The sequence below is a fragment of the Chiloscyllium punctatum genome, chromosome 26 (assembly GCF_047496795.1).
Source record: "Chiloscyllium punctatum isolate Juve2018m chromosome 26, sChiPun1.3, whole genome shotgun sequence".
Classification (NCBI taxonomy): Eukaryota; Metazoa; Chordata; class Chondrichthyes; order Orectolobiformes; family Hemiscylliidae; genus Chiloscyllium; species Chiloscyllium punctatum.
The window spans coordinates 42465594-42492820 of record NC_092764.1 but is presented as its reverse complement, the minus strand read 5'-3'; the positions used below and the strand labels follow the sequence as shown (position 1 = coordinate 42492820).

General features: G+C 40.6%; 2 protein-coding genes across 7 annotated transcripts in view; both read left to right on the top strand.

Moving 5' to 3' along the window:
• Positions 1–13902, top strand: part of itfg1 (integrin alpha FG-GAP repeat containing 1) — a 251148-nt gene extending 237246 nt beyond the window's left edge. The window contains exons 17-18 of the mRNA XM_072596239.1: positions 753–870; positions 13507–13902. Coding sequence (XP_072452340.1) covers positions 753–870; positions 13507–13566 — 178 coding nt within the window. The 3' untranslated portion in view covers positions 13567–13902. The remainder of the gene's footprint in view (positions 1–752; positions 871–13506) is intronic.
• A 5346-nt stretch (positions 13903–19248) lies between these two features.
• Positions 19249–27227, top strand: part of neto2a (neuropilin (NRP) and tolloid (TLL)-like 2a) — a 44216-nt gene continuing 36237 nt past the window's right edge. For 2 of the 6 annotated variants that reach the window (XM_072596236.1, XM_072596233.1), the window contains exons 1-2: positions 20128–20966; positions 23770–23823. In XM_072596236.1, the coding sequence (XP_072452337.1) occupies positions 20930–20966; positions 23770–23823 (91 nt within the window). In that variant the 5' untranslated portion in view covers positions 20128–20929. Of the gene's footprint in view, positions 19387–20127; positions 20967–21103; positions 21987–22047; positions 22806–23769; positions 23824–27227 lie in introns of those variants that run through there. The other 4 variants (XM_072596237.1, XM_072596234.1, XM_072596238.1 and 1 more) reach the window with 3 other exon arrangements.

Here is a 27227-nt window from a genome sequence, read left to right as displayed (position 1 = left end):
GATTACACTCCTTCTCACAACCCTTTTAACGGATAGGGCGAGGGATTTCCCTTTGGGTGATTTAGTTCTCAGAGAGGGTATGTCAACCTCCACTTTATAACACTTAGAAACTGTGCAAAACAAGTTTATTCTGATGCTAAACAAGATGAGGAACTTCAGTCTTGTCAACCTCATATTTGTGTCTCCTTAACTAATAAAACATCCCACGGTGTTTTACAAAAGTGATTATAAAGCAAAATTTGTTTCCAAGCCAGGTTATATTAGGGCAGATGCTCGAAGTTTGTTTTTTTAAAAAAAGCTTTTTTTATATGCATCTTTTAAGGAGAAAAAGGAGGTAGAGAGTTTGAAACTTTTATGACATGTCCACCATTTGTGCGGAGATTACTAACAGGATGTTGAAGAGGGTAGAGTTAATGGGGCACAGATATCTTGAATGATTGTGGAGCTTGAAGCCAAGAAAGGATTTGAAAAGGAGAGAAATTCACAATCAAGGCACTGCTTAACCTGGAGCCAGTATAGGTCAGTGAGCAAAAGGGTAATGTTTAAGGAGGACTTGGTGCAAATAAGCACACTGGAAACAGCCTTGGATGTATTTTTTATGCTTTCAGAAGTATCATAATTTGGCACAAGTTGCAAAACAGAAAAGAAGCAAATACTGACAAAATTTAAGTGGGCACTATTTTTTTTTTCTTTTAAAAATGATATTGTTTCAATTGAAACACTAACTTCAGTTTCTTTTCTTCTTTTCACAGCTGGAGTGCCAAGTTATATTTGACGCCCAGTAATATTGTATTACTTACAGCTATCGCCTTAATTGGAGTCTGTGTTTTCATTTTGGCTATAATCGGCATTTTACACTGGCAGGAGAAGGTACTTTTGAAATTTCAGTTGATGTTTACATCTAATGTACAGATTGGTGTTTTATACATCAGTTATTAGTTCTGAAGTCTGCAAGCTGTCACATTTATGACTAATCAGTAGATTCTGTCATGGTCAAATGAATTGTTATGTTCATTTACCTTAATTTCTGTTGATGTTTTCAGTATTTAACAGCACAGGATTGCTAATTGATTACTTCTGTTGTGCTGTGCAGCACTGTTTTTTAGAAAAATGCGTAAGTTAAATAGTATGATTATCTATTATAGCAAATTTACTGAAGCTGCATAAAAAGGAAGCATGGTCCAACAGTAAGGTTTAGAGCCTTGTGACCCATAGTTACTTTAAGTGCCATTATTCAGGTTATATACCCGCTTTCTTTTTCTGGGCATTGACTCAGGCTGACCCTGATTGACCACCCAACAATTAAAATGATTTTCTGACCCATTATTCTCCCCACTATAAATACTAACTACTTGACACCTCTAACAATGCCCTTCTCTTCTGCTACTGCAATCTATCTGTCACTAAAACTCCTTTATGCCTTTTATCCTGCTATGAAATCATTTTCCCCGACTCTGGTTACCGGTGCATTCCAGTCTTATTTCACCACGTTATTGGTTGTTATGCTTTGGCTGGTAGCCCTATACTCGAAAAGCTTCCCTAAATACTATCATCTCTCCTTTCTTAATCTGTCCATAATACACACTTCTTCAACTAAGCTTTTGGTGACCCTTTTAATATTTCATCCATTTTGTATTGTCCCTCTGTGAACATCCTTCAGTCATTTTTCTGAACTAAATTGGCTGTCTATATTCAATACACAGCTTAGGTTGTTATTAAGTGCAAGACAGTAAATTTACCTTAGTTTGTTGGAATTCCCTTATTCCACAAGCCAAAAATTTGCTGTAAAACATAGGTATAAGTCCACAATGCCAGTAAAGACTATAACTATAAATGTTTTTGATATCACAATATTGGGATGGCATCAACAGAACTATGATTTTGTGCTAAATGTAAAAGGCTATCCCTAAATTGACCTATTCAGGCTTCACAGAAGAAACAGAAACGGCAATAGTACACATTAATCGTTTGGATTCACCATTTAGAACAGATTCCTAGAGGCAGGCAGGAAGCAAGGATCCTTATCATGTGGAGCAGTTCTTTTGAAGAATAAGGGTGACTTGCAGGGTCAATCATTTTACTTTTGTTACTGATTAAGCATCCTTTTAAACTGCAACAGTATGAAATAGCTGTGCTTAATGCGAGGAGGTCAGGTAAAATTCCTGCACTAAGAACACCCACAGATTTAGAGAGATTCCTTTGAATGTTTAAGATACAAGCTCAACATTTGAATATAGTCTTGCAAAGATCTTTCTGCTGTAGCTTTATAAACGTTTGTTTAAACATAACTATAGATCTATAAATGTTTAATATTTTGTTAAAGGGAATTGAATCAAAATTAAACTATTTTACAGGGCATGCAGAATAAAATGGACCTTAAGATATATGTGCATAAATCTTTTGAAGGATGTCTGTGCTTTAAATAAACACATTTACAAGAATGGTATCAAGACTGAGAGGCTGGAGAAATTGGGATTGTTTTCCTTGGAACAGAAAAGCTTAAGACAAAATTTGATAGAAGCATTAAAGAACATAATGAGAGTACTGGAGATAGCTTTGAATGTTGAATTATGATCTGGACTGCATTGTCTGAAAGGATGATATAAACTGAATAAATTTTAATTTTCAAAAGGAAATTTGATAAATATTTGAAGGGGGATAAAGCAACAGGGCTGAGGAGAAGGAGCAGGATAATGCAACTAATGAGACAATTCTATCAAAAGAATTATCATATAAGCTGCCTCCTTTGCTGTATCATTCTAGGGTTTTATATTACTTAAAGGTTTTCTGCATGTAAGTAATGATTACAGAGCAAATTGTATACAAACAAACATTTAAAATAGAAGAATAAGTGGACTTTTGGCTCCTCAAATCTGCTCCACCATGCAATAAAATCATGGCTGATGTCACTGCACACAAAATGTATGGCATTACAGCACATATACATGTTTAAGTCCTTTATAGTCTGTTGATGTCACAGCAGTGTGAAAGGGCCATTTTGGTCATTTGCAAATGCAAGGGTCCATATTGGATAATTACTCCAGTTTGAAAAATGGGCTTCCAGCAGCGACTGAAAAAAACACTGAGATTGGCAATAAAAGCATTAGTTACTTGTACAAGTCCACGTGGCAGTGTCTACTACTCTTAAGTCAGCCAGAAACCTAAATGACAAGTAGTACTTATGTGTAACCATCACTTCTTGACTTTTAATTGCAACAGGGGAGCTGTTAGTAAAATAAAGATCAGCTCTGTCAATGCTGCAGATATGGTTAATGATGGACATCAGAAATGCTTACGGATCAATTCCAGTCATTCTGCTGTAACGTACATTTCTTCAATGTGAATGGGCTATAACGCGATTGAAGAATTTAGACCTTTATTTGTAGAATGCGAACTTTCCTTACTTGTATTGGTTATAACATGATTTCGGTCCCATTGGTTTAAATGGTGCTGCTGTTAAGCGCTTTTCTTGGAATGCGCGATGGCACAGGAATGGAACTACTGTGTTAGATCAGAATAGACTGTACTGTCAGGTTGGCAAGTAGCACACTATACCAACTAGCACATTTCACCCCACCACATAAAGAAAGATTCTGGGAACTCTGTAGCAAAGCCCAGGACATTTAGATTTTGTGACCAAGGCATTCAGATTTTGTGCAAGCATCACATTAAATGAATAAGACCAGATGAAAGCTGTACAAGTGATTAGGCTTCTAACTAACTGAAGAAAATATGTTTGTATATATTTTGTAAAGTTTGCTTTATTCTCAATTGCTTTGTTTTTATCATACACTTGAGTTAGTGGAAACCCATTTACAGTGAGGATGCAGTGTTTGGAAATATGTACCAAACATGTGGACCCCAGCACCTGTATTTCCCAGTTATAGTTACCCAGAGAAGGTAGATAGTAGAGCCAGTAGAGTTGATCGCGTTATGGGTGGACAGACTGGGTAGAAACCATTAGGTTTTAAGATTGTGGTCGATGTATTGTCAAATTTATTGAATCAGATTTCATAAATGTGCTATAGTAAAGCTTGAGTATATGATCTCTTGCTTAATAGTCCAATACCACAACAATTAAATTACTATTCCCTGAATGACTTTGATATTTGTGCATAATCATATACATAACTAAAAGCTTACCTTGATCACAAAGATACACAGGATTGGTATACACTCGTGATTGAGTAGCCAAACCTGCTCAGTTAAATATCTGATTGTTTGTGCAGTTCTTTTAAATCCTAAATTCAATCCAGCCAAAGTTTCTGCTCTGATTACAATCTAGAGACATTGGCTCATATCCCATATTGGCTGAGTACAGAATTGATCAAAAAGACTGAAGATGATCACTATTTAGGCACATTTGAGTGACTACTTGAAACTGGGTACTGAAAAATCACTGCCCATTTCAAATCTCAGGAGAAAAAAAACAATTTACTTTCCAAATGCTAGAATATGGTTTGTTGCTAGTCTGATTATGTAATCTGCTCTTGCACACAATGCAGTGACAACAGACTGCCTATTCCTTGTAGAAGCAGAGTTCTTCAGAGCATTTAAAGAACATCTCTTCACAAATAAGGCAGATGAATATTATTAAAACCAGTGGCCTTTATTCATTTAACTAACAGCCCATATTTGCAAACAAATTTGTTCAATGACTCCTGTTAATTGGCTTACTAAATATCAGTTTATGTGCGTCATGTTTTTGACTATTTCAGTTTTGCTTCTTTTCAGTGCAGTCACTTAAAAACAATACTATAGCAGATTTAATGATGCATTGGTTTTGAACTGCCAGAAAACATTTCTGATTGGTGGGATGTTTGATTCCAACAGCAAAGTTTGATCTGGCAAGTCGGTCAATAATCTATATTTTCCCTTTATCACCTAAATGAGACTATGCTTAACCTTCCAGCCAGTCTAAAGGGCTTTCTCATTTCGGGACTTGCATATACAAAATGGGTAATAAGGAAAGATTGTTTGGAGCTATTCTGGATGTGAGTTGTTAAAGCTGTATTGTTGGCTTTTAGAATGCTGCAAATGAGACTTTTAAAACAGGTGTTCCACTAAGTATTGTTCTATGCGTTTACTTGAAGGCAGGAAAAAAAGGCATGGTACACATGTTTACCTGAATCAACATCAACTGCCTGTATCCATCCTTCAGCAATTTTATGTCCAGTGAAGCAGTAACAAAGTTGTGCCATTTCCTAGAATCTATCCTGTAAACAACTTCTCTGCAAGATGTACTGTAGCAATTTGCCAGAGCTGATTCAACAACACCTGCCAAACACCCAACCTTTAACATCTGGAAGAAGAGCAGTAGATACATGGAAATATCACCATCTGCAGGTCACAAACCATATATGTCACAGTTCTTGCACTGAAACTGGGTCAAAATCCTGGAACCCCATCCCTCAAAGCACTGTGGCAATACCTGCACCACGTGAGCTGCAGAGGTTCAAGGGGCCTCACCATTTGGCCTGTCAGTGATGGAAAAACATGCTAGAATTGCCAATAGTACTCTCAAACTACATGTTATGATCTTAGCTGATGGTACTATTGGACAAGTCAGATCCCAGAATGGAATCTTGGTGTTTGTATGTTTTTTTTTAATTTTATTCCATCTAAATATAGAATGCAGTTTAGAAAAAAAGCAAATAGTGTTTTCAACTCAATATAATAGAAAAACAGAAAATCATGTAGAAACTCAGCAGCTCTAGCAGCATCTGTGAAGAAAGAAACAGAAGTGACATTTTGAGTCCAATATTATTTTTCTTCCAAAGACTAGCTCTAGACTGAAATTTACCCAAAATTAGCCAATTGTCATTTATGGGGTTTCTTTACATGATCTCTAGAAACTTCCACATACAATTCTTTGCCATAAATCTCATCATTTGTGCATTATATCTCTGTGGTGTAATGCAATGGATCCCCAAACATGACCTGCATGGAAACCTGGTGTGGAGGATACATCAATGGCCATCAGTGGCTCCAGTGGAAGAAGGCATCGTCTTGCAGGACATCATGACGTGGCTATCTGACCACCACTAACAGAGTAGAGCACCATTGTCCTTCTGTAATCTACACTGCATTCCACGGCTCTCCTGCACCTTCACTTCATGTAAACAACTATGCCTGAAAAATGTTGCAAGGCTGAATCACATCCACTGTAGGTTAATACTGATCCTGGCTTTAAGACATATGTGTTTTTCATCCTGTGGGCAATCTTAGTGCAGGTGCCACAGAGACAACCACAACGTCTGTGTCTGCATCTTGTGTTGTCAATATCAGAAACAAAGCAGCTCCTCAGTCATGCTTTTGCTCAGCAATTGCAGCACAAACAAATAACATTGAACCAGCATCTTCAGAATGTTGGCGCTTTGTGTCTGCATCAAAAGGCAAGGTGACAGAAGTACTGTGAACATGTAAGTTCTGAATGAAGCAGCAGTGTGCAAAAAATCTTCAGCATAGGCTGTGACCTTTAGGCACCAAGGGAGCGAGCACTAAGAGAGCAAGCTGAGAGCCCTGAGATGCACACTGCTCCAATCCATGTTCATTCCTGCACACACAAGAATCTGTCAGCAGTTTGCACTGCAAGTTGTTGGTGTGCTCCAAGTTGTAGTACTGAAGTGGAGAACTGTACTCTGTGAGTCCAAGATATGCCATGATAATGTGGTGAAGCTGGTGTATGTTCATTCTGGATTAGTGGTGCTGGAAGAGCACAGCAGTTCAGGCAGCATCCAAGTAGCTTCGAAATTGACGTTTCAGGCAAAAGCCCTGCATCGTATGTTCATTACCAACCTCCATGAAATAAGGGTGTGGGTAGGCACAGAGCATGGAATGTTTCCTACAGCACTTGGAAATGATGGCCAAGTTGGAGGCCCACAGGAGCAAGCAGTATGCTGGAGCTGCCTGGTATCCACTCCGATGTTCATGTTGTGAATTACCGCTATTTAGTTTCTCTCTGCCATATAGGGGAATAACAAATTGCCTAAAAATGAGGCAAGAGAATATAATAATGAAATATTAATACATGCAAATAGCCCACTCACTAATGAGATTCTCTTCTTATCATTGAAACCTTTGATGTAGAATTGAACTTTTTATCTCAACATCAAGGATCTCATTTTTTTGATTTTGCAGTATTTTACAACTAACTTGTCATAGATGCTGAGAAAATTCCACCCTTTCTTTCTGTCTCCACAAATGCTTCCAGACCTGCTGAGTTTCTCCGGCACTTTCTGTTTTTATTTCAGGTCTCCCTAAAACCCACAGTATTTTATATTTATTAAAGTTTTCAAATTATTTCCCAACATCAGTTGTAGAAATTCAAATCCAAACAAAGTAAACCACTCTCCACCTTCCCTCTGGTCAAATTTGTATAGTTTTACTTAACTGACTCCTGACAGTTTCTTTGCTGTGGACTGTAGAAACAATTCTGAGTTTTTTTTTCTAAATTTGCCAACATGATCTGCCTGAAGGTTGTCCACCATCTATAAGGCCCAAATCTCTCAGGCCCAATGGAATACTCCCCACTTGCCTGGATGGGTGCAGCTCTAACAACACTCAAAAAGCTTGCTACCATCCAGGAAAAAAAAGCAGTCTGTTTGATTGGTGCCACTTCCACTTGCAAGTTCCTCTCCAAGCTACTCATCATCCTGACTTGGAAATATATTGCTCTTTCTTCAACATCACTGGGTCAAAATTCTGAAATTCCCTTCCTGAGGGCACTGTGGGTCAACTTACAGCACGTGGACTTCAGCTGTTCAAGAAGGCAAGCTCACCACCACCTTGTCTAGGGCAACTAGAGATGGGAAATAAATGCTAGCCCACCCAGCAACACCCATGTCCCATGCGTGGCTGATAACAACTTAAGTAAGCACAAATTAGTACAAAGTGACGCCCTCAAATAGGGGCTATTAAAATGCCCAATTGGAAATTATTAAAGGTTTTAGGACCAGGTGTTGTCTACAGTGATGAAACACTTGACAGTCACTGATGCTTTCTTCCTGGTGAGACAGACTTGGGATGATATTGTGGCTTTGAGAGGTGTATTTTGTCCTGGGTTTTTGTTTTGAGCAAGGGGAACCAAGTTGTCTCCTCTAAGTCAATAAAGTAAACAGCTTGTGAACCCTTCGGTTTAAAAAAAATTAGAACAATGGAAGCAATATGAATAAGTGGAGTCAGGCTCCCACAGAAGCAGGGTTTTAGTTTAGTTTTCAGTTGAAGGGGTTTGGAAGTTGGCTGTGAAAGCTGTTGTACATCGCTCGGCCATAGCAGAAAAGCTGAAGTTCTTTGTCTGCCAGAATTTTTTTCTTAATGTTCTTTCCCCCAGTACTGGAGAAGCATCACATGTGCGACAATCTAGTTCACTGAATTTACCTATGCCAAAGGTGTTTTAATGGGATAAGTTGCTGTTTAATAGTTAAATAATCTACTACTCTGTTACATTTTCCAAATGAGTTAGTTACACTAATTCTTTGTTTCATACTCCCAGTTAAAACACAAGCAAAAGTGTGTTTTGGTTAAAGCAGATTTGTTTGACCAATCAAATTACATCTGGAACACCGCACCTAACACTTGCCTTTAAATAAGACAAAAGTTCATGCCTAGGCTATCTTCTCGATATATTCGAAGGGTGTTTGACATGGTCCGTAACAGACTGAAGAGACTACTTTTGGAGGAGAGCAGGGCTGAATCCTAAAAATGGGAATTAGTAGTTTGAAGTTTTACAAGATTGCTTTGGGAATCACAAAGTCCTTGAAAAGAGCTTTCCCACAAGGATAGAAAGGAAGGGATATGTTGTACATGATTTTCCAATGGTGCATTCTTGATGGATAGACAATGATTCCATTCATTCAGCACATTCCTACCGGCACAGGACCTATTTTAAGGAATTCTTTGATTGAGAAGTAAGCAAAAGATTATGTAATTCAGAAAGTTCAAATAAAGTAATTTAATGTTATCATGAACAGAATACAGACTACTATAGTTGCATTGGAAAAAAAACTAAATTTGAACACAAATGAGGTGAGACATCTAATGGTGAGGTCTTGGGGAGTGTTGCTGAACAAAGAGACCTTGGAATGCAGGTACGTAGTTCCTTGAAAGTGGAGTCACAGATAGATAGGATAGTAAGGCGGCGTTTGGTATGTTTGCCTCCATTAGTCAGTGCGTTGAGTGTAGGAGTTGGAAGGTCATGTTGCAGCCATAGAGGACATTGGTTAGGCCAATGTTGGAATACTGCGTGCAATTCTGGTCTCCCTCCTATTAGAAGAATGATGTGAAAATTCAAAGGGTTCAGAAAAGATGAAAAGCAAGTTGCCAGGGTTGGAGGTTTTGAGCTATAGGGAAAGGCTAAGTCAGTTGGGGCTATTTTCTCTTGAGCATTGGAGGCTGAGGGGTGAACTTTTATAAAATCATGAGGGGCATGGATAGGGTATATAGATAAGGTTTATTCCCTACGGTGAGGGAGGCCAAAACTAGAGGGCATAAGTTTACGGTGAGAGGGGAAAGATTTAAAAGAGACCTGAGGGGCAACATTTTCATGCAGAGGGTGGGGCATGTATGGAATGAGCTTCCAAAGAAAGTGGTGGAGGAGGGTACAATTACAACATTTAAAAGGCATCTGGACAGGTATATGAATAGTAATCCTTTAGAGGGATATGGACCAAATACTGGCAAATGGAACTAGATTTATTTAGGATATCTATGTCAACGTGGACAAGTTGGACCGAATGGTATGTTACTGTGCTGCACATCTGTATGATCTCTTCCACAACTCTGAGAACTCTGAAGCTTTCTTAATTATAATAACTTGCATGTTTCTAACCAAATTCTCTTGAATTGGAAATTTCACAACTAAACTTTTCTTCTGAGGTGACTGTTTTCCTGAGCTGACCTCTAGTTCTGTAAGGAGAGAAAGCTAAACTTATTTCTGAGCCCAGTCAGGTTTCCTCCAAACTACGCCAAAACCATTCAATCTTTGGTTTCTAAACTAAAATCAATCATTGATTATTTTGAATTGAAAGCAAGTTAATAACCTTCAATGTTTAGTCTAGCTGTCGTGAAAAGTTAACCATAAAAACATTTTATTCCATTAACACTCCAGGAGTTTGCGTTCACCCTGCTGTTTGACACCGAATGGATGAGGTCACTGTTCAAGTAGAACTCTCTGGCTTTTTTTTTTAAAAAGAACACTCTCAAATGTTACCAACGCCCATATGCCACTATCTTGAAATCCAAACACTAAAAATGTTATCTATAAATCATACGCCTGAATGAATTTTTAAAAGTCATTAATGAGTATGAAGTATGTAATTAAGCAAAACCTCTAATACTTTGAAAGATCCAAGAGTATAGTATAGCCACAGAATCTCCAAGATCATTTTTATTTGCTGCCTGACATACAAATTCCTGATAAACTATGCAGAAGTGCACAGACATGAATACTCCCAGGAATGCTGCTCGATTATGGCCACTGGCATAAATTAACTATAACCATCACACTAACCTTCTAACTGTTTGTATTCGGCTAGCAATGTTAACATGCCAACCAAGTTCCAAACCTCCACCAAGTGAGTTTTATTCCTTCATGACTACCAATACAAGCTTCAGTCCCGTCCTGAAACTGTCAATCAATTCTATTAGGTGGACATATTTCTGCTGCTACGTTAGTCAAGTTAAGCAATGCTTGATTTCTCCTTTTTTAGTCCCAATAAGTCTTAACGGTACTTGAGAAACCTCTATGATGATTGAAGAGGTAATATATGTTCAGATGCTGACTGAAAAGTAACTCAAACCTGCGTTATATATTTCATGTTTTCTGATTGGCTATATGCCTATGAGAATGAATAAACAGAAAGAGGAAATATCAGAAAAGGACAGTACAAATGTTGAACATGAGTGAGAGCTTTTGTTTAAATCTTACTCACTCATTGCATTTTCTCATGGTCCATGATTTCTTTAAACGTACTTCAAGGGAAGATTAGTTCTAAGATCTTCCTGAATTTTCTTTTACAATTTGTCTACTAGTTTGTGTTGCCAATATTTTAAAGATATTTGAAATTTGAGCAATAGATCCAGTGACACCAAGCGCTCATGCAGTCAGATTTTATAAGAATCAGGAGAGAAGTAGGCCACTTGTCCCCTCAAGTTACCACCACCATTTAATAAGATTGTAGCTGATTTGATTATTCCATATTCTCACCTACTTCCAATAATCTGTACCATATTTCTAGCAAGAATCTATCTACCTTTGCCTTAAAAAATATTCCAAGTATCTGCTTCCACTGCCCTTTGAGGAAGCAGCAAGTTCCAAAGACACAGCCTCTGTCAGAAGAAAATCTCTTTATGCCTGTCTCATCTGAGCATCCTCCTACTTTTGAACAGTGACCTTTATTGGAGGTTTGTTTTGTTGACTTACCTTTACAAATGTAAATGCAGCAAAAGTTCTAGTTTGAAGCTATAACAGTATGGGTTTGATCTGAAGTTAGAAAGTGCTGTCAGGTTGTCTGAGGACTTTGCAAGAGTTCTCATTCAAAACGGGACAGGTTCATAGAAAACATTTCCTCATATACGTACTTTGGCCCTGTACTTAGTAAACAAACGTGTTGGCTAATATTACTTGGGGTAATTTGGATGGCTTGCAAACGTCATCTTAATATATCAATGATTTAAATAAGGAAGCTAAGTGTAATATCTCCAAGTTTGAAGTATTTCTGCATTCTCCTCATAGTACAACCTCCCATATAACCTGTGCCTTCTGCCTTCTGCAATGTGATTTGAACAAGCTGAATAAGTAGGGAAATGCATGGCAGATGAAATAGAATGTTGATAAATATGAGGTTATCCACTTTGGTAGCAAAAACAGGAAGACAGTTTATTATCTGAATTGTGATAGTTTGAGAAAGGAGGAGGTACAACAAGACTTGAGTGTGATTGTTCTCCAGTCTCTGAAAGTAGGCATGCAAGTGCAGCAGGCAATGAAGAAGGTAAATATTATGTGGCCTTCATAGTAAGAGGATTTAAGTACAGGAGCAAGGGATGTCTTGCTGCAACTGTAAAGGGCCTTAATGAGAGCACATCTGGAGTATTGTGTGCAAGTTTGTTTTGTATCTGAGGAAGAATGTTCTGACTATGCAGTAAGGGTTTACCAGACAGATTTCTGGGATGGAAGGACTGGCATTTGATGAGAGACTAGATCAGTTGACACTAAATTCATTGGAGTTTGGAAAATTAGGAGGGATCTCGTAGAAAACTATGAAATTCCAACAGGACAATTGGGGTAAACACAAAATAGATGCTCCTGAGGTCTGGAGAATCCAGCGTCACAACCCAAGGATACAAGATAGGCAATTGAAGAATGAGATGAGGTGAAATTTCTTCACCAGACTGGTGACCCTGTGGAATTCTCTTCCATGGAAAACAGTTGAGGCCAAATCATTGAATATTTTTAAGAAGGAACTTGCTGTCATTCTTGTAACTAATGGGATCAAAGAGTATGCAGAAATAGTGCAAACAGGAGTTCTTATTTGGGTGATCAGCCATAATTGTATTGAATGACGGAGCATGCTCAAAGGGCCAATTGACCTATTCCTGCTTCTGTTTTATCTGTTTAATCAACTTCCTCTTGATCCAGCTTATTGTGCCCAGTTTGGATGGATCTCTTTTGGAAGGTGTGCATTTCCATGTCAAACCAGGCATCATTCCTTTAGTTCATTCTTTTGAAGGAGTGTTCCAGAGCTGTGTTATTGAATACTATGGTTCTTTGTCAGCAGTACACCATATTTTTATAAACAGTCCATACTTAGTTTGAGCACAAAGCTTTCAACAGACTTATAGCTTCAGTATCAAAATATGCAAAGCATTTTTCATCCACACCTAGCACAGTGTAATAATAGACTACTATTAAAGTCAACTTTAATGGTCCTATATAATATGGATTGAATATACAGTTTCCAGCAGGAATGAAGGATCAGAGCAAACCTATTTTTCAGTTGAGTGGCATTAAGATGACAATTTTATTTTGCAATCTCAAAATGAAGGGAAGTGAAAAGTTCCTTACGAATCCATTATTATGTTAGAGTGAATGTATTGTGGTGGTGAGGATATCTTACTGTGCAACTATGTCTGAACTGGGGTGCATTATATCAACATTCCAAATGTAGATAAGTAAATGTAATGATTGAACTATTTTGGGACATTTTTTAAATGAAGATTCTGTGTAAAGGAGATGATGCAAATGTAGGTCTTTATTTAACTTAATATGGATGATACAGACTTAAAAAAACAAAGCCAGAAAGTCGTCTTTCGTTCATATAATTTTACAATTATTGTTATACTTGACTGACTAAATGTTTTTGATCAAAAGCAACTTTATCTCCTGGTAAAATGTTTACAGAGGAGATTCAAAGATTTAAAATTAATGAATAATTTGAGCTAAAATGATCTGCCAATATCATGCTGCCCACTTTTTCCTAATAATGTTCCTTTTACTCTTTATTTCAGAAGGCAGATGACCGAGAGAAACGCCAAGAAGCACACAGATTTCATTTTGATGCCATGTGAAATGCTGTGGTTTCTAAGAGACAAATGCCAAGTGTTGAATCTAAAATATAACTCTTAGCAAAAAAGATGACTGTTTAATGTTGAATTGTACATAGTCTAACTGCTTCCTGGATTTCTTTAGAGGTCCAATTTATGGTTTCTGGGCAGTGATTGCAAAATAACTTGAGCTGTATATTTTGGGGATTTAAGAAACACTGAAAAATAAATTATGTATTTCATTGTGTCACTGCATGCATTTTCAAAAGTTTGTTTTCTAAACATGGTGAATCTTTCTGATGTTATTAATGTGGCTCATCAGCTGTGAAATGTCTAAAATAAATGGTCTCTGTGTGAAAATATGCTTAGTATTTCTGATTGGTAAAAATGAACCGTACTATGGTGTCTCAAGTTTCTATTAATTTAAAACAAATATTCCATTTCAAATTGTGCTTTAACCTACCATTATATGATTGTATTGTTTTAGGTGTGAGATAGCAAAGTTATGAGACTAAATATTTGTGGAATTCTGCTATTTAAATTCCTAGAGTGCAAACTAGTTTGTGGCAAGACCGAGGTGCACAGCATGTACGTGTAGCTGCATTGCTAAGAATTTTATTTTTAGCAGAATTTGGATGATCTGAGTGATAACAGTGGCTAACACAGTATGATTTTAGGATGTGTTTGCATGTTCTTCAAAAAAAATTCTAAAAACTTCAGGGTGTTGATTTGCTTAAATAAAGTAGGCAATGAGAATGATATTTTGTTGACACAAATTGGGAAGACCGAAGCCATTGTTTTGTGCCCTGGCTACTTGCAGGTTGAAAACGGACTGTTCACAACTTTGATATTCAATTTGACCAACAAAGTTACTTAGCTCAATGTTGAACTCAGTACATTTTCTACTGAAACATTTATCCATGCTTTAATCTTCATACTCAATTATAGCTGTGCTTTCTATCTAAATATAAAATTCTCATCCATATGTTGAAATCCTTCCAATGACCCTCCCCTCCCAATCCTTTTTTTTTTCCTTTCTCACCCTACAACCTTGCCAGAAAGCTGTGTTTCTTCATTCAGACCTCTTGTGCATCCCTGATTTCTTTTTGTCCCATCATTGGACATCATGCCTAAGCCTAAAGCAGTGAAATTCTCTGCTTAAAACGTTATTCCCCTTCTCCTTTGACATACTACTTATGACCTATCTCATTCACCTAACTTTGGTCACTTGTTCTTCTGTCTCCTGCATGACAGTATCAATTTCTGTTTATTCGATCATAGAACATGAGTGTCACTGACAAGGCCAGTATTTATTGCCTAAGTCTAATCCCCCTTGAGAAGCTGGCCCTGTGATATCTGAAACTACTCATAAATATGCTCCCAGAGGTTTCTTAGGAAGTTCAAGATTTGTTTAAAATGTAGTCAAGGCATGTGAGTGATGCTGGCTGGACCAGTATTTATTGCCCATACTCAATTATCCAACTAAAGGTGGTGATGAGGTGCGTTCTTGAACCATTGCAGTCCATGGGAAATGGGTGCTGCTGGTAAGTAAATTCACAGATTTTAACCCAGCAACAGGGAAGGTATGGCAATATAGTTCCACATTAGAATATTATGTAGCTTGGAGAGGAACTTAATAGTGCTGGTTCTCCCATGCATCTGCTGCTCTTGTCCTTCCAGGTGGTTCACGGGTTTGGAAGGTGCTGCCTAACGAGCCTTGGTGAGTTATTGCAATGCATTTTTTAATATTGTGCACGCTGCTATCACTGTGCAATGGTATTGGAATGAAAGAATATTGAAGATGTTAGATCGGGTACAAATTAAGTGAATTGCTTTCTTCGAGATGGTGTCAGGTTTAAGTGTTTTTGGAGCTGCATCCATTCAGAAATATGCAGAGTATTCCAGACACTCTGATTTGTAAATGATGGACACGTTTTGAGGATGCGGGTGAATTAATCGCTACAGAATTCCCAACCTCTGACCTGATCTTGTAGGACAGTATTTATGTGCCACATCCAGTTCATTCCCAAGTCAACAGTAACCTCCAGGATGTTGATAGTGGAGATCCAGTGGTGGTAGTGCCATTGAATGTCAGGGTAATGATTGGTTCTAGTTGGAGATGATCATCACCTAGCATTTGTGGGGTTTTTTTCATTCATTCATGGGGCATGGAACATCTGTAGCCAAGCCAGTATTTATTGCCCATCTTTAATTGCCTTGCTGAGAATCAACCACACTGCTGTGGGTCTAGAGCCACATGTAGGTCAGACCTTGCATGCTGTGAATGTCACTTATCAGCCAAAGCTAGAATATTGCTATGCTTAAACACAGACTATTTGAGGAGTTGCAAGTCGTGTTGAACATTTTGAAATCATTAACAAAAATCCCTACCACTGACTTTGTCATGGATGTAAGGTTGTTGATGAGGTAGCTGACGATGGTTATGCCTGTGACACTACCCCGGGGAAAATCCTCTCTTCTGGCCCAGTGGTAGTGTCCCTATCTCTGAGCTAGGAGGCCTGATTCAAGATCTGTCTGCTCCGCAGGTGTGTAATAGCATCACTGAGCAGATTAGTTAGAAAATATCTACAGCAGAGCTCTTTTTGCTGAGTGGTAATGACCCTACCTTGAAAGTAGGGGTCTAGGTTCAAGTCCCACCAACTCCAGGAAAGTGTAACAAAATAGCTGGACAGTTTGATTAGAGTATAACTACCCTGAGGACCACTTGCTGTATTCTCCTGTGGCTGAGATAATTGACCTTCAGGAACTACAGCCATCCTACTTTGTGCTGGGTATGACGCCAACCAGTGGAGGGTTTTATCCAATTCCTGTTAACTCCAGTTCATGAGCTCCCCAGTCACATGCTGCCTCAATTTCAAGAGCTATTACCTTCACGTATCCTCTTGAGTTTAACTCTTTTGTCTGTACGTCAACCCAAACTGTAATAAGGCCAGGAGCTGAGTGTACCTGGCAGAACCCAAACTAACCACAAATAAATGTATTATTGTTAACTGTGCAGCACAGTCAGTAACACCTGTCATTTTGTGAATTATGTGAAAGTGCATTGATAGAGTGCGAAATGGACAGGTTATATTTGTCCAGCTTTTTGTGATGTGTCTGCTGTGGGAATATTGATGTTTGAGATGAAGTTTTTTTTTCCCAATTTATTGGTTCCCTTGCCATCGTCCACACTAGTCTAGGAGCTACGTCCTTTTAGGACTAAGCCAGCTCGATCAGCAGTGGTGCCAGCAATGTTCAGGCAGCATCCAAGTAGCTTCGCAATCGATGTTTTGGGCAAAAGCCCTTCATCAGGAATAAAAGCAGTGAGCCTGAAGCGTGGAGAGATAAGCTAGAGGTGGGTGGGGGTGGGGAGAAAGTAGCATAGAGTACAATGGGTGAGTGGGGGAGGGGATGAAGGTGATAGGTCAAGGAGGAGAGGGTGGAGTGGATAGGTGGAAAAGGAGATAGGCAGGTCGGACAAGTCCGGACAAGTCATGGGGACAGTTACGGAGCTGAAAGTTTAGAACTAGGATGAGGTGGGGGAAGGGGAAATGAGGAAACTGTTGAAGTCCACATTGATGCCTTGGGGTTGAAGTCTTCTGAGGCAGAAGATAAGGCGTTCTTCCTCCAGGTGTCTGGTGGTGAGGGAGCGGCGGTGAAGGAGGCCCAGGACCTCCATGTCCTCGGCAGAGTGGGAGGGGGAGTTGAAATGTTGGGCCACGGGGTGGTGTGGTTGATTGGTGCGGATGTCCCGGAGATGTTCCCTAAAGCGTTCTGCTAGGAGGCGCCCAGTCTCCCCAATGTAGAGGAGACCGCATCGGGAGCAACGGATACAATAAATGATATTAGTGGATGTGCAAGTAAAACTTTGATGGATGTGGAAGGCTCCTTTAGGGCCTTGGATAGAGGTGAGGGAGGAGGTGTGGGCACAGGTTTTACAGTTCCTGCGGTGGCAGGGAAAAGTGCCAGGATTGGAGGGTCGGTTGTTTGGGGGCGTGGCCCTGACCGGGTAGTCGCAGTGGGAATGGTCTTTGCAGAAGGCGGAAAGGGTTGGGGAGGGAAATATATCCCTGGTAGTGGGGTCTGTTTGGAGGTGGCTGAAATGTCGGCGGATGATTTGGTTTATGCGAAGGTTGGTAGGGTGGAAGGTGAGCACCAGGGGCGTTCTGTCCTTGTTAAAGTTGGAGGGGTGGGGTCTGAGGGCGGAGGTGCGGGATGTAGACGAGATGTGTTGGAGGGCATCTTTAACCACGTGGGAAGGGAAATTGTGGTCTCTAAAGAAGGAGGCCATCTGGTGTGTTCTGTGGTGGAAATGGTCCTCCTGGGAGCAGATACGGCGGAGGCAGAGGAATTGGGAATACGGGATGGCATTTTTGCAAGAGGTAGGGTGAGAAGAGGTGTAATCCAGGTAGCTGTGGGAGTCGGTGCAAGAGGTAGGGTGGCGGGAACACTTCAACCCCAGGGCATCAATGTGGACTTCAACAGTTTCCTCATTTCCCCTTCCCCCACCTCACCCTAGTTCTAAACTTCCAGCTCAGCACTGTCCCCATAACTTGTCCGGACTTGTCCGACCTGCCTATCTCCTTTTCCACCTATCCACTCCACCCTCTCCTCCTTGACCTATCACCTTCATCCCCTCCCCCACTCACCCATTGTACTCTATGCTACTTTCTCTCCACCCCCACCCTCCTCTAGCTTATCTCTCCACGCTTCAGGCTCATTGCCTGTATTCCTGATGAAGGGCTTTTGCCCGAAACGTCGATTTCGTTGCTCCTCGGATGCTGCCTGAACTGCTGTGCTCTTCCAGCACCACTAATCCAGAATCTGATTTCCAGCATCTGCAGTCATTGTTTTTACCAGTGGTGCCACCAAGCCACTCTTGACACTAGACACTGAAATCCCTATCCAGATTATGTTCTGTGCCCTGGCCAGCCTTGATGCATCCTCCAAGTGTTGTTAAACATGGAGGTGAACTGATTCATTACTGGGGGTGGGGGGATGCATGGTAGTAAATAATCAGCCAAAGATTCCCATGTCCATTTTATTTTGCCTCCTGCCATGAGACTTCATGAGGTTCAGAGGTAATGCTGAAGATTCCCAAAGTAACATCCTCCTGACTGTATATGCTGTGCCTCTCTGCTAGCTCTGACCTGCTAATGGGTCAGCACATATTTAGGAACTGTGATGTCGGTGTCTGGGACACAGTCACACTCATGGAGTTGTGGCTTAAATAAAAATTATAGCTTAGATTGTGGGACAACTCTCCCAATTTTGGCACAAGTCCCCAGACTAAGAAGGACTATTCAGGGTGTTACAGGGCTCAGTGTGTGTCATGTTAATTTCAGGTGTTTTGTTGGATTCTGCTTGATTTAATGGCTTCAATCAAACTTTGTCGCAATTAATTATAGCTGCTGGCTTGCTCGGCTATTTTAGTGTCAGCCGCTTTGCCTGGATCTGGAGTCACATGAGGGGAACTTAGTGCTGGCAATGTTCCCACTTCTCCCTTTGTCCTGAGTGGTAGTCCTGTAAATAGAATGCTAGCCTGCTGTTGCAGTACTGCTGTTAGCTGGTGTACCCTGCATTAACGAGTGCTGGATGAGGTGCAAATCATACAAGATGTTTTGTGCCACTTATTCAGTGTTGGAGCTGTACTCGACCAAGTGGAGAGGACTCCACCACACTGAAAACAAAATAAAATGTTGGAAATCACAGAGGGTCAGACAGCATCGGTGGAGAGAGAGCAAGCTGACTTTTCGAATCTTGGGTATTGTTTTCAGTAATGGACCACACACTTGACTTCCTTGTAGTTGGTGCAAAACGTTTTTGGGAGGGTTGGGTCAAGAGGTGAGTTACTTAACGCAATATATCCAGTTTAACGTTCTACAAAAGTTTTTTTTTCTACGTGAAAACGTTATATAGAAAATCATAATGAGCTATTTTTGTTGGCCATGTCACCATGCATTAAAACTTATGGCTGAGTAAAACTCGGAAACTGTTCTTTCGGAAGCAGAGATTCTATTATTATCACCCTTGTATATAATACTTTCCCTGGTTTGTGCTGTTTGGAGATAAACCCATTCGACATAGATTTGTCCACTCATCTTTTTCCCGCAATGTTTCTCATCTATGGATCTCTAGTAATTTTGTGCATCCGTGTTGAAGGGAGCATTTTTCTCAGACTGAATATAGAATTTCAGGCAAAACAACAAACAGAGCAGCCCGTGTGATTGGAAACTCGTTTCCTTTACTGTATTTTCAGGTTAACTGATCATTTCAGACTGGAAGACATTGCTGTCAGTTGCATTGCATTGCCCTAGTTAATATTTTGAAAGATTTTCGAAATTCCAATGATGTAAACGTTTGACGATAAATGAAAAGCTGGTAGCTTGCATTTTTCAGGAATCTATCTTTCCGTGCAGGAATATTTTGCCTGGAGTGTGTTCTGGGAGCAGTTACTTGAAACGATCAAAATGGTATAAACCCACCCTGTCAAAAAAAATATCTGGAGTGTATTTAAATTTCTCTTTTCACCTGTTTTACCATAACTACCCAATGATAAGAGTTCGAAATCTTCTGGCTATTTAAAATAGTGTTGTACGTACTAACTCCGTCAAGTGATGGAGAACTTATTTTTTTTAAAAAAAGAGAAGCTTCATTAACGGTTAGCCTTTGGACTTCCACTGCCGTTGTGTCTGAAGGTGTGTGTGTGGAATTGGAAACAGCAGGCTGCAGCTTAGTGGGTTCTGTGAAGTGGGTGCATGCGTACAAGCTGCTCACTGAAGCGCCGCACGTAGATCGGAACATGAGCTTCATTCACTCGCTACCCAGTACTTCAATCCAGCTGGGAGCTGGAGTAGCTCTTTCTGCTCCTCGGAACAACGACAGTCCCTTCCTGTCTGCTGTGCACCCTTTGACGGATTTGGGCGGCTTTGAAACTACTGCGATACTCCTGCATTCCCTCCTTCAGTGTTTGTCAATCGATAAGTCATTTAAACCAAGACCTACGGCCACAGAACATTCTTCGAGGACCGAGGGTATTTGTGGAGGAAATGCCCAAGGGATAGACCCAGTAAAGGGATGGAATTAACCTCGTGTGAAAAGTTTGCCTCCGAAGAAACGGGTCTGTGGTGTAGGGGAATTGCTTTCTGAATAGAATTAGAATATCAGGAAATTGGATTATGGACCTGATGTATGAATCTAAATAGGTATCGAGCATTAAGCTACTGGATACAGGCTCATTTCGCCTGATTCTAAAAGCGTGGTTTCCTTGATTTACTTGACAACCGCTCCGGAGTGATCTGTGATCTGTCCTGGTCTGGATACGGTCAGCTCTGTAAACTGCTCTCAATACAATAAGAGGTACTTCGGATAAATCGACACCGAGAGAATGGTGCTGGAAAGACAGTTTTTCTTCATGTTCAAAGGTGAGTTGTAGTAAAAATATAAAATAACGTCGCCATCTAGAGGAAGCATCTCTGCTTTGTAAATCATCCACTCCCATTGTCCAAAAGAACTGTTCTTCAAAATATGCCAGTTTTATTTTTATATTTTCGAGGTTTGGGGCTTCGTGGAATAGCGGTTCTGCCAGGGCTTCGCTAACCGGCTAAAATAAACGTTGTAACACGGACTGGAATATTTCTGTTCCGTCGTGTTCGTAACCTCATGTTTTTAAATGACCAGTCACTTCGAATCCATGTCAAGCCATCAAAAAGTTTGCTGGAAGGAGGCGACCCCGCTAATGCAGCCAAGAATAAGGTCGTGAACACATCGAGCACAAGGGTTTATAGCAAGGGCTGCTCATTCATTCTGAGCAGAAGGCTCGCTCCCGTCGGGTCTAGATGGACGGTCAATGTGGAACCGTGCGAAAGGAAAACCGAATTGAACCGCGGCTTCTTGCATCTGCTAACCAGGAGAGATGGAAACCAATTGGTTCCCTCGCCCCCCGGACACCGGGGAGATGGAGTGGGTGTCAGGGTGTGATCCTGCCCAGATTGTTGTCGTTTAACGGAGAGTGTTGAAGTGCCGGCTCCACGTGGTGCCGTGAGTTCCTTCTGTCCGAGCACCTTGAGCGACCACATCCTTCCCCACCCCATACCCGCTCCCTCCTGCAGCTCCCTCTGAGTTTTCACCCAGCTTCAGGCTTTCCTCGTCAAATACTTACTGCCCAGACATCGAGCGCAATTCAAGCACTTAACGGCACCAAATTCCTGTCAGGGTGGTTAGAGTTTCACCAGATCTGGTTTTGAAATGCACCAGTGAAAGCAAATGCGATGTCGAGGAGCTGAATTCACCTCCTGATGTTTTTGTCACCGCATTACTGAAAGGAGATCTTGTTTTATTTTGCTCTGAACTGACAGATTTTAATGAGTGGCGGAGACGCTGAAGGGTCATTGACCGTGACCCGTGCATGGGACCACCATTTCCCAGTTGCCAGACGATGTTGAGTTAAGTTTATTGTTGAATGATGTTGAATACGAAACAGAAAATATGGTGATATTTCTCGTCCACTAGGGTGAAAATTGTGCAAAGCCTAGTTTTTTTTCATTCAGATTCAATTTGCCTCCTCAACGTTGTATGACAAGCCAGTTCATGTACTTCAAGATTTCACGGTACAAATAATTGGTAGAAAGCTTCTAATGGATTTGATTGAATTACCTCGTAGACTTGCTCCGAATTTGATTCATCAGAAATAATGAAAAATATTATTGTAAAACATGAAACTGATCCGAGAAAAGGATTGTCAATTGTCCTTCCAAATATTTCCTCAAATCCTGTGCCAAACACAATGCAACGAGCATTTGGAATTCGCTTGTGTAAAGCATTAGTCCACAGGCGCTTTGTTAGCTGACTTACACATTGACTGGGCAGCACCACTTCATACCTGAACATGCACAAACAGAATGAGATTTCCCCGTTCTCCAGCTTGCTCGGGGATCTCCCGCCCCCCGTGGCTGGGGAGCTTGCACCAGACCAAGAGGTCCTTCCTCTCCGTTGGCGCACTGGGAAACTTCGGGTGCATCTGAGTCGGTTAATACAAGAAAGACCGAGGAGTTTCTGCTACACATGCATTCAGGAAAATGTCTTCATTATCCCTTTTCCCTTTGGCGTCAGTCTCGTCCTTACAAACCAATCGGCTTCTCTTAAGGGGCAATATGTAATTTATTTCGAAAAGTTGTCACAATCTCTTTCAGTAATATATGCACGGCACGATTTCCTTTTGGTGATAGTCACTTAATATGCAATGACTGTAATCTGCATACAAGGTATGTTCAGCCGTATCCAATATGACACTTGTTCACGCAGTTGAGCCAAACAAAACGGCACCAACCATAGCAAATGTTAATTTTCTATAATTAATATGAGCTGATTCCAGACCTAAATCCCTTGCTGCGCAGCAAGATAGTTAATACTGTTTGAACTTCTGATGAGGCCCGTGTTAATTCCATTATTGCTTTGTAACTAATACCGGCTAACAGTTATTCTGTTAAATTACTTGCACGCGTATAAATAAATCTTATAAATTCTAGTCATCAAATTGAAACATTGAACATCATACTTAGTTTTTGGAAAAAGGCTTACACTGAGGTTTGAGGGGGAAAACATGTGATGTTGAGAATCGGCTCGATAAAAATTGCATTTATCATGTAAATTCAAACGGTTTGGGAATATTTAGCTTCACCGTCTATTAAACTTGCAAAAGTGCAAAGAATTCGCACCAAAGCCTGAATGACACGGAGGTTTGAATATTGAGGAATTATGTTCAGTGAATTTCATTCCTCTCGGTTTGCGCTTTGTGTTGTAGTCGTCCACAATCATTCCCATCTTCATCAAACATTGAAAGCACCCCGAGGTTAGAGACTTTCCCACCAGGACATCACAGGTGCTAAAGAATGTCGAAAACCTTCCTGACTACAGCAAAACCTGAAATGAGACGAAATGTGGTCCCCTGTAAGCCTGTTTTCTTTCGTGGGAGATGCAGATGAACTGGTTACGTATCTAGAAAACAAATCTCTGCATGTTAGCTTTCCTGCTTAATTATGAAGAATTATATGGGAGTAGCTTGTTGTACATGTTTATATATGTAGATGTTCATAAAAGTAGTTGTCTTAATTTTATTTTTTTTATTCCAATCTCTGCTGAATTTATCCCGATGTTATATGATTCCATTTGATGTTCAAACTGCAGCGTCACTTGACACAAACATTGAATTCTCTCTTTCTTTTCCAGTCTGGTCGATCATTGTTCTCACTGGAGGGATCGCGTCTATACAAAAGGCGCAAGGTGCGTTTGTATCTCTGTACGGCTACCAACATATTTGATTGTAATAAGCTGTTTAAAGTATCTTGGGTAGAAATGTTTATGACAAAACAATGTACTGTGTATCAGTTACAATGTACATTGTAAATGCATTGCCCTTCGTTATATTGTAAATGCATTGCTTAACAATACAATGCTGTGACTGGGGGACCCTGTTCCAGTGGAGTCCAGCCTGTTCCCATCTGGCCATTATGTAAATGGGTCGCTCATTGAAACGGTCACCACTCCCGCCCGGCCTCATCCCAAAAGATTCAGAAATGGGATCAAAGCAACGATATACGTGTTGGTGGCTCGTATCAGCAACTAAGCATCCGTGTATAACTGTTATGTATTGGCTGCATACTGTCAAAGCCGCTTTCATTTTCATATACTACACAAGGCGCTCCATGGCTTGGTTTAGACCTTCCTGTTGTGCTCTCCAGTCCTCCGGGAACCCGGCCCATCGGAGACGTGTTCCTAACCTGTTCTGAAATCGAGGAGTCGCTCTACTACTGAGGTGGAGACTGAACTTGTGTTAATGAATTGTTCTCCGTTCAGTGTTATCGATTTTCAACTTTTTTTCATTTAAAAAAAAAGACAATTGGACCAGTTTCAATGTCTTCAACAATGAACAAGGGATGGGATACTAGAGACCAAAGCGGAACTCCCACTTTGCAATTAGAGATTTTTATTTCCTTCCACGTGGTGCTTTTAACTTAATCGATAGATATTTTACCCTTTGCTCAGCAAGTTAATTATCGTAACACATACGAGAGTTTGATTTCTCATCGAAATTACCAAATGAAACCAAAAATCTCATTTGGTTACCACTCCCCGGAGTGTTCGAGAGGCGCGACATTATTTCCAATTTCCATTATTTCAAAAGTAAAAAGAAATGAAATGATTTGAGTTCTTGTGAAATAAAGCCATATCCCAGCTCCGTGGTCAGAATCATTCCGGCTAATGTAATGCGCCTACAGGAAATCAACTCTGTTGGCCATGGAGAGAGGCTTCATCTGGTGGCTTTTTGCTGGAGCTGTAGGCCAATTAGTGGGATTCATTTCTGCGACCTGTCACTTATGAATTTGTTATGAGCTGTCATTTTCAGGTTATTTTTGGTGAGAGTGCATGTTGCCAATCTGTTGTAACCTCTGATCATTCTGACACAGAGATGATATCCTCATTTCCTGTTCTCATCAGCTAATATGTCCCAAGGGCAAGGGTTAGTGTTTAGGACTTTCATATGAAGTTTGCAACCATCATTGGTGTAACGGCTGATACATTTTACTGGTGTTTTGGCTCTGGATATCACCTCACACAGAAAATCATTGGGTATGTGGCATCTTGCAAATGTGCATGAGCCAGCAAAGACCTATATGTGATTAGTGTAAACACGCTTCAGTGTTTGAGAGAATGAGAGAACTGTAGCAGTGAATTGTGGGCGGCACGGTGGCACAGTGGTTAGCACTGCTGCCTCACAGCGCCAGAGACCCGGGTTCAATTCCCACCTCAGGCGACTGACTCTGTGGAGTTTGCACATTCTCCCCGTGTCTGCGTGGGTTTCCTCCGGGTGCTCCGGTTTCCTCCCACAGTCCAAAAATGTGCAGTTTAGGTGAATTGGCCATGTTAAATTGCCCATAGTGTTAGGGGCAGGGGAATGGGTCTGGGTGGGTTGCGCATTAGTGGGTTGGTGAGGACTTGTTGGGCCGAAGGGCCTGTTTCCACACTGTAAGTAATCTAATCTAATTTCTTCCTCCGTGATGCAGGAAAAATTGCAAAGATGAACAATGTTGTGCTTCTTTTCTTCATGGTTGTAAGTCATCCAAGTTTTGGGCTATTTCTCTGCCATGAAGCATCTTGAAGGAGGTGCACAAACATTTCTTGCCTATAGCTCAGTCAGAGTAATACAGGTATTGCCAGGCTCCACACCATTCCCGCTAAACTCCTTACATCAGCCTCAAAAATGGGGCAAGGCAAAGTGCAGCCATTAAATGGTCATAAAAATCTCAAAAGGAGCAAGGTTGAAGAGCTTCAGTACACAGCTTTTCCCCAGCAACCCTTGTCTCGCTGATGGTGTTGAACATTTTAGTGAGATCTACGGAAGGTTAATAGAAGTATATCCTGATTCCTACACTCCTAGCTAGTGTATGGGTAAAATCATGTCCAGTGTAGATTTGCCAGCACAGAAATCACGACATGTTTTGGAATCTACTTGTGATCATAGAACAGCACAACACAGGAACAGACCCTTCAGACTACCATGTTTGTTCCAACCATGATGCCATTCTAAACTAATCCCATCTGCTTGCACATTGTCCATATCCCTCTATTCCCTGCCTGTCCATCTATCTGTCTAAATGGCTCTTAAATGTTGCTGTCTTATTTGCTTCTACAACTTTCCCTGGCAGCATGCTCCAGATACCGACTGCCTTTTGTGTTTTAAAAAAAACTTGTCTCACACATCTCCGTTAAGGTTCCCCTCTCACCACAAACCTATACCCCTAGTCTTTGGCATTTCCACCTTGGCAAACCAAAATTCTGACTATTCACCCTGTCAATGCCTCTTATGATTTTATATGCTTCCCCCTGCAGCCTCCAAAGTTTTAGTGAAAGCAATCCAAGTTTGTCCAACCTCTCCTTGTAGCTAATAAACTCCAATCGAAGGTAAATATCTTTTGCACCCTCTCCAAAGCCTCCACATCATCCTCCTAGTGCAGTGACCAGAACTGCGCGCACAATCCAAATGTGGTGTAAAAAGTTTTATACAGAGGTGACAAGACTTGCTGACTTTTATACTGTATGCACTAACTGATGAAGGAAGGCACGCCATACACCTTCTTTGCTATGATTTATATTGTTACCTTCAGGGAGCTATGGACTTGCACCCATGATCCTTCTGTATATCAATGCTCCCCTCCGGGTCCTGCCATTTACTGTATACCTTCCTCATGCATGACCTCCCAAAATCCATCACCTCACACTTATCTGGGTTAAACTCCATCTGTCATTTCTCCACCCAACTTTCCAACTGATCTACATCCTGCTGTATCCTTTGACAACCTTCCTCACTATCTACAAACTCCTCCAATTTTCATGTCATCTGCAAATTTACTAATCAGACCATGTACATTTTCATCCAAATCATTTATGTATATCACAAACAACAGGGATCCCAACCTTGATCATTGTAGAACATTACTCATCACATACCTCTAGTCAGAAAAGCACTCCTCCACAACTATCTTCTGTCTTCTATGACCAAGCGAATTTTGTATCCAACTTATCAAGTTGCTGTGGATCTCACATCTTAATCTTCTGAACCAGCCTACTGTGAGGGACTTTGTCAAATACTTTAGTAAAGTCCACATAGACAACACTCACAAGCACAA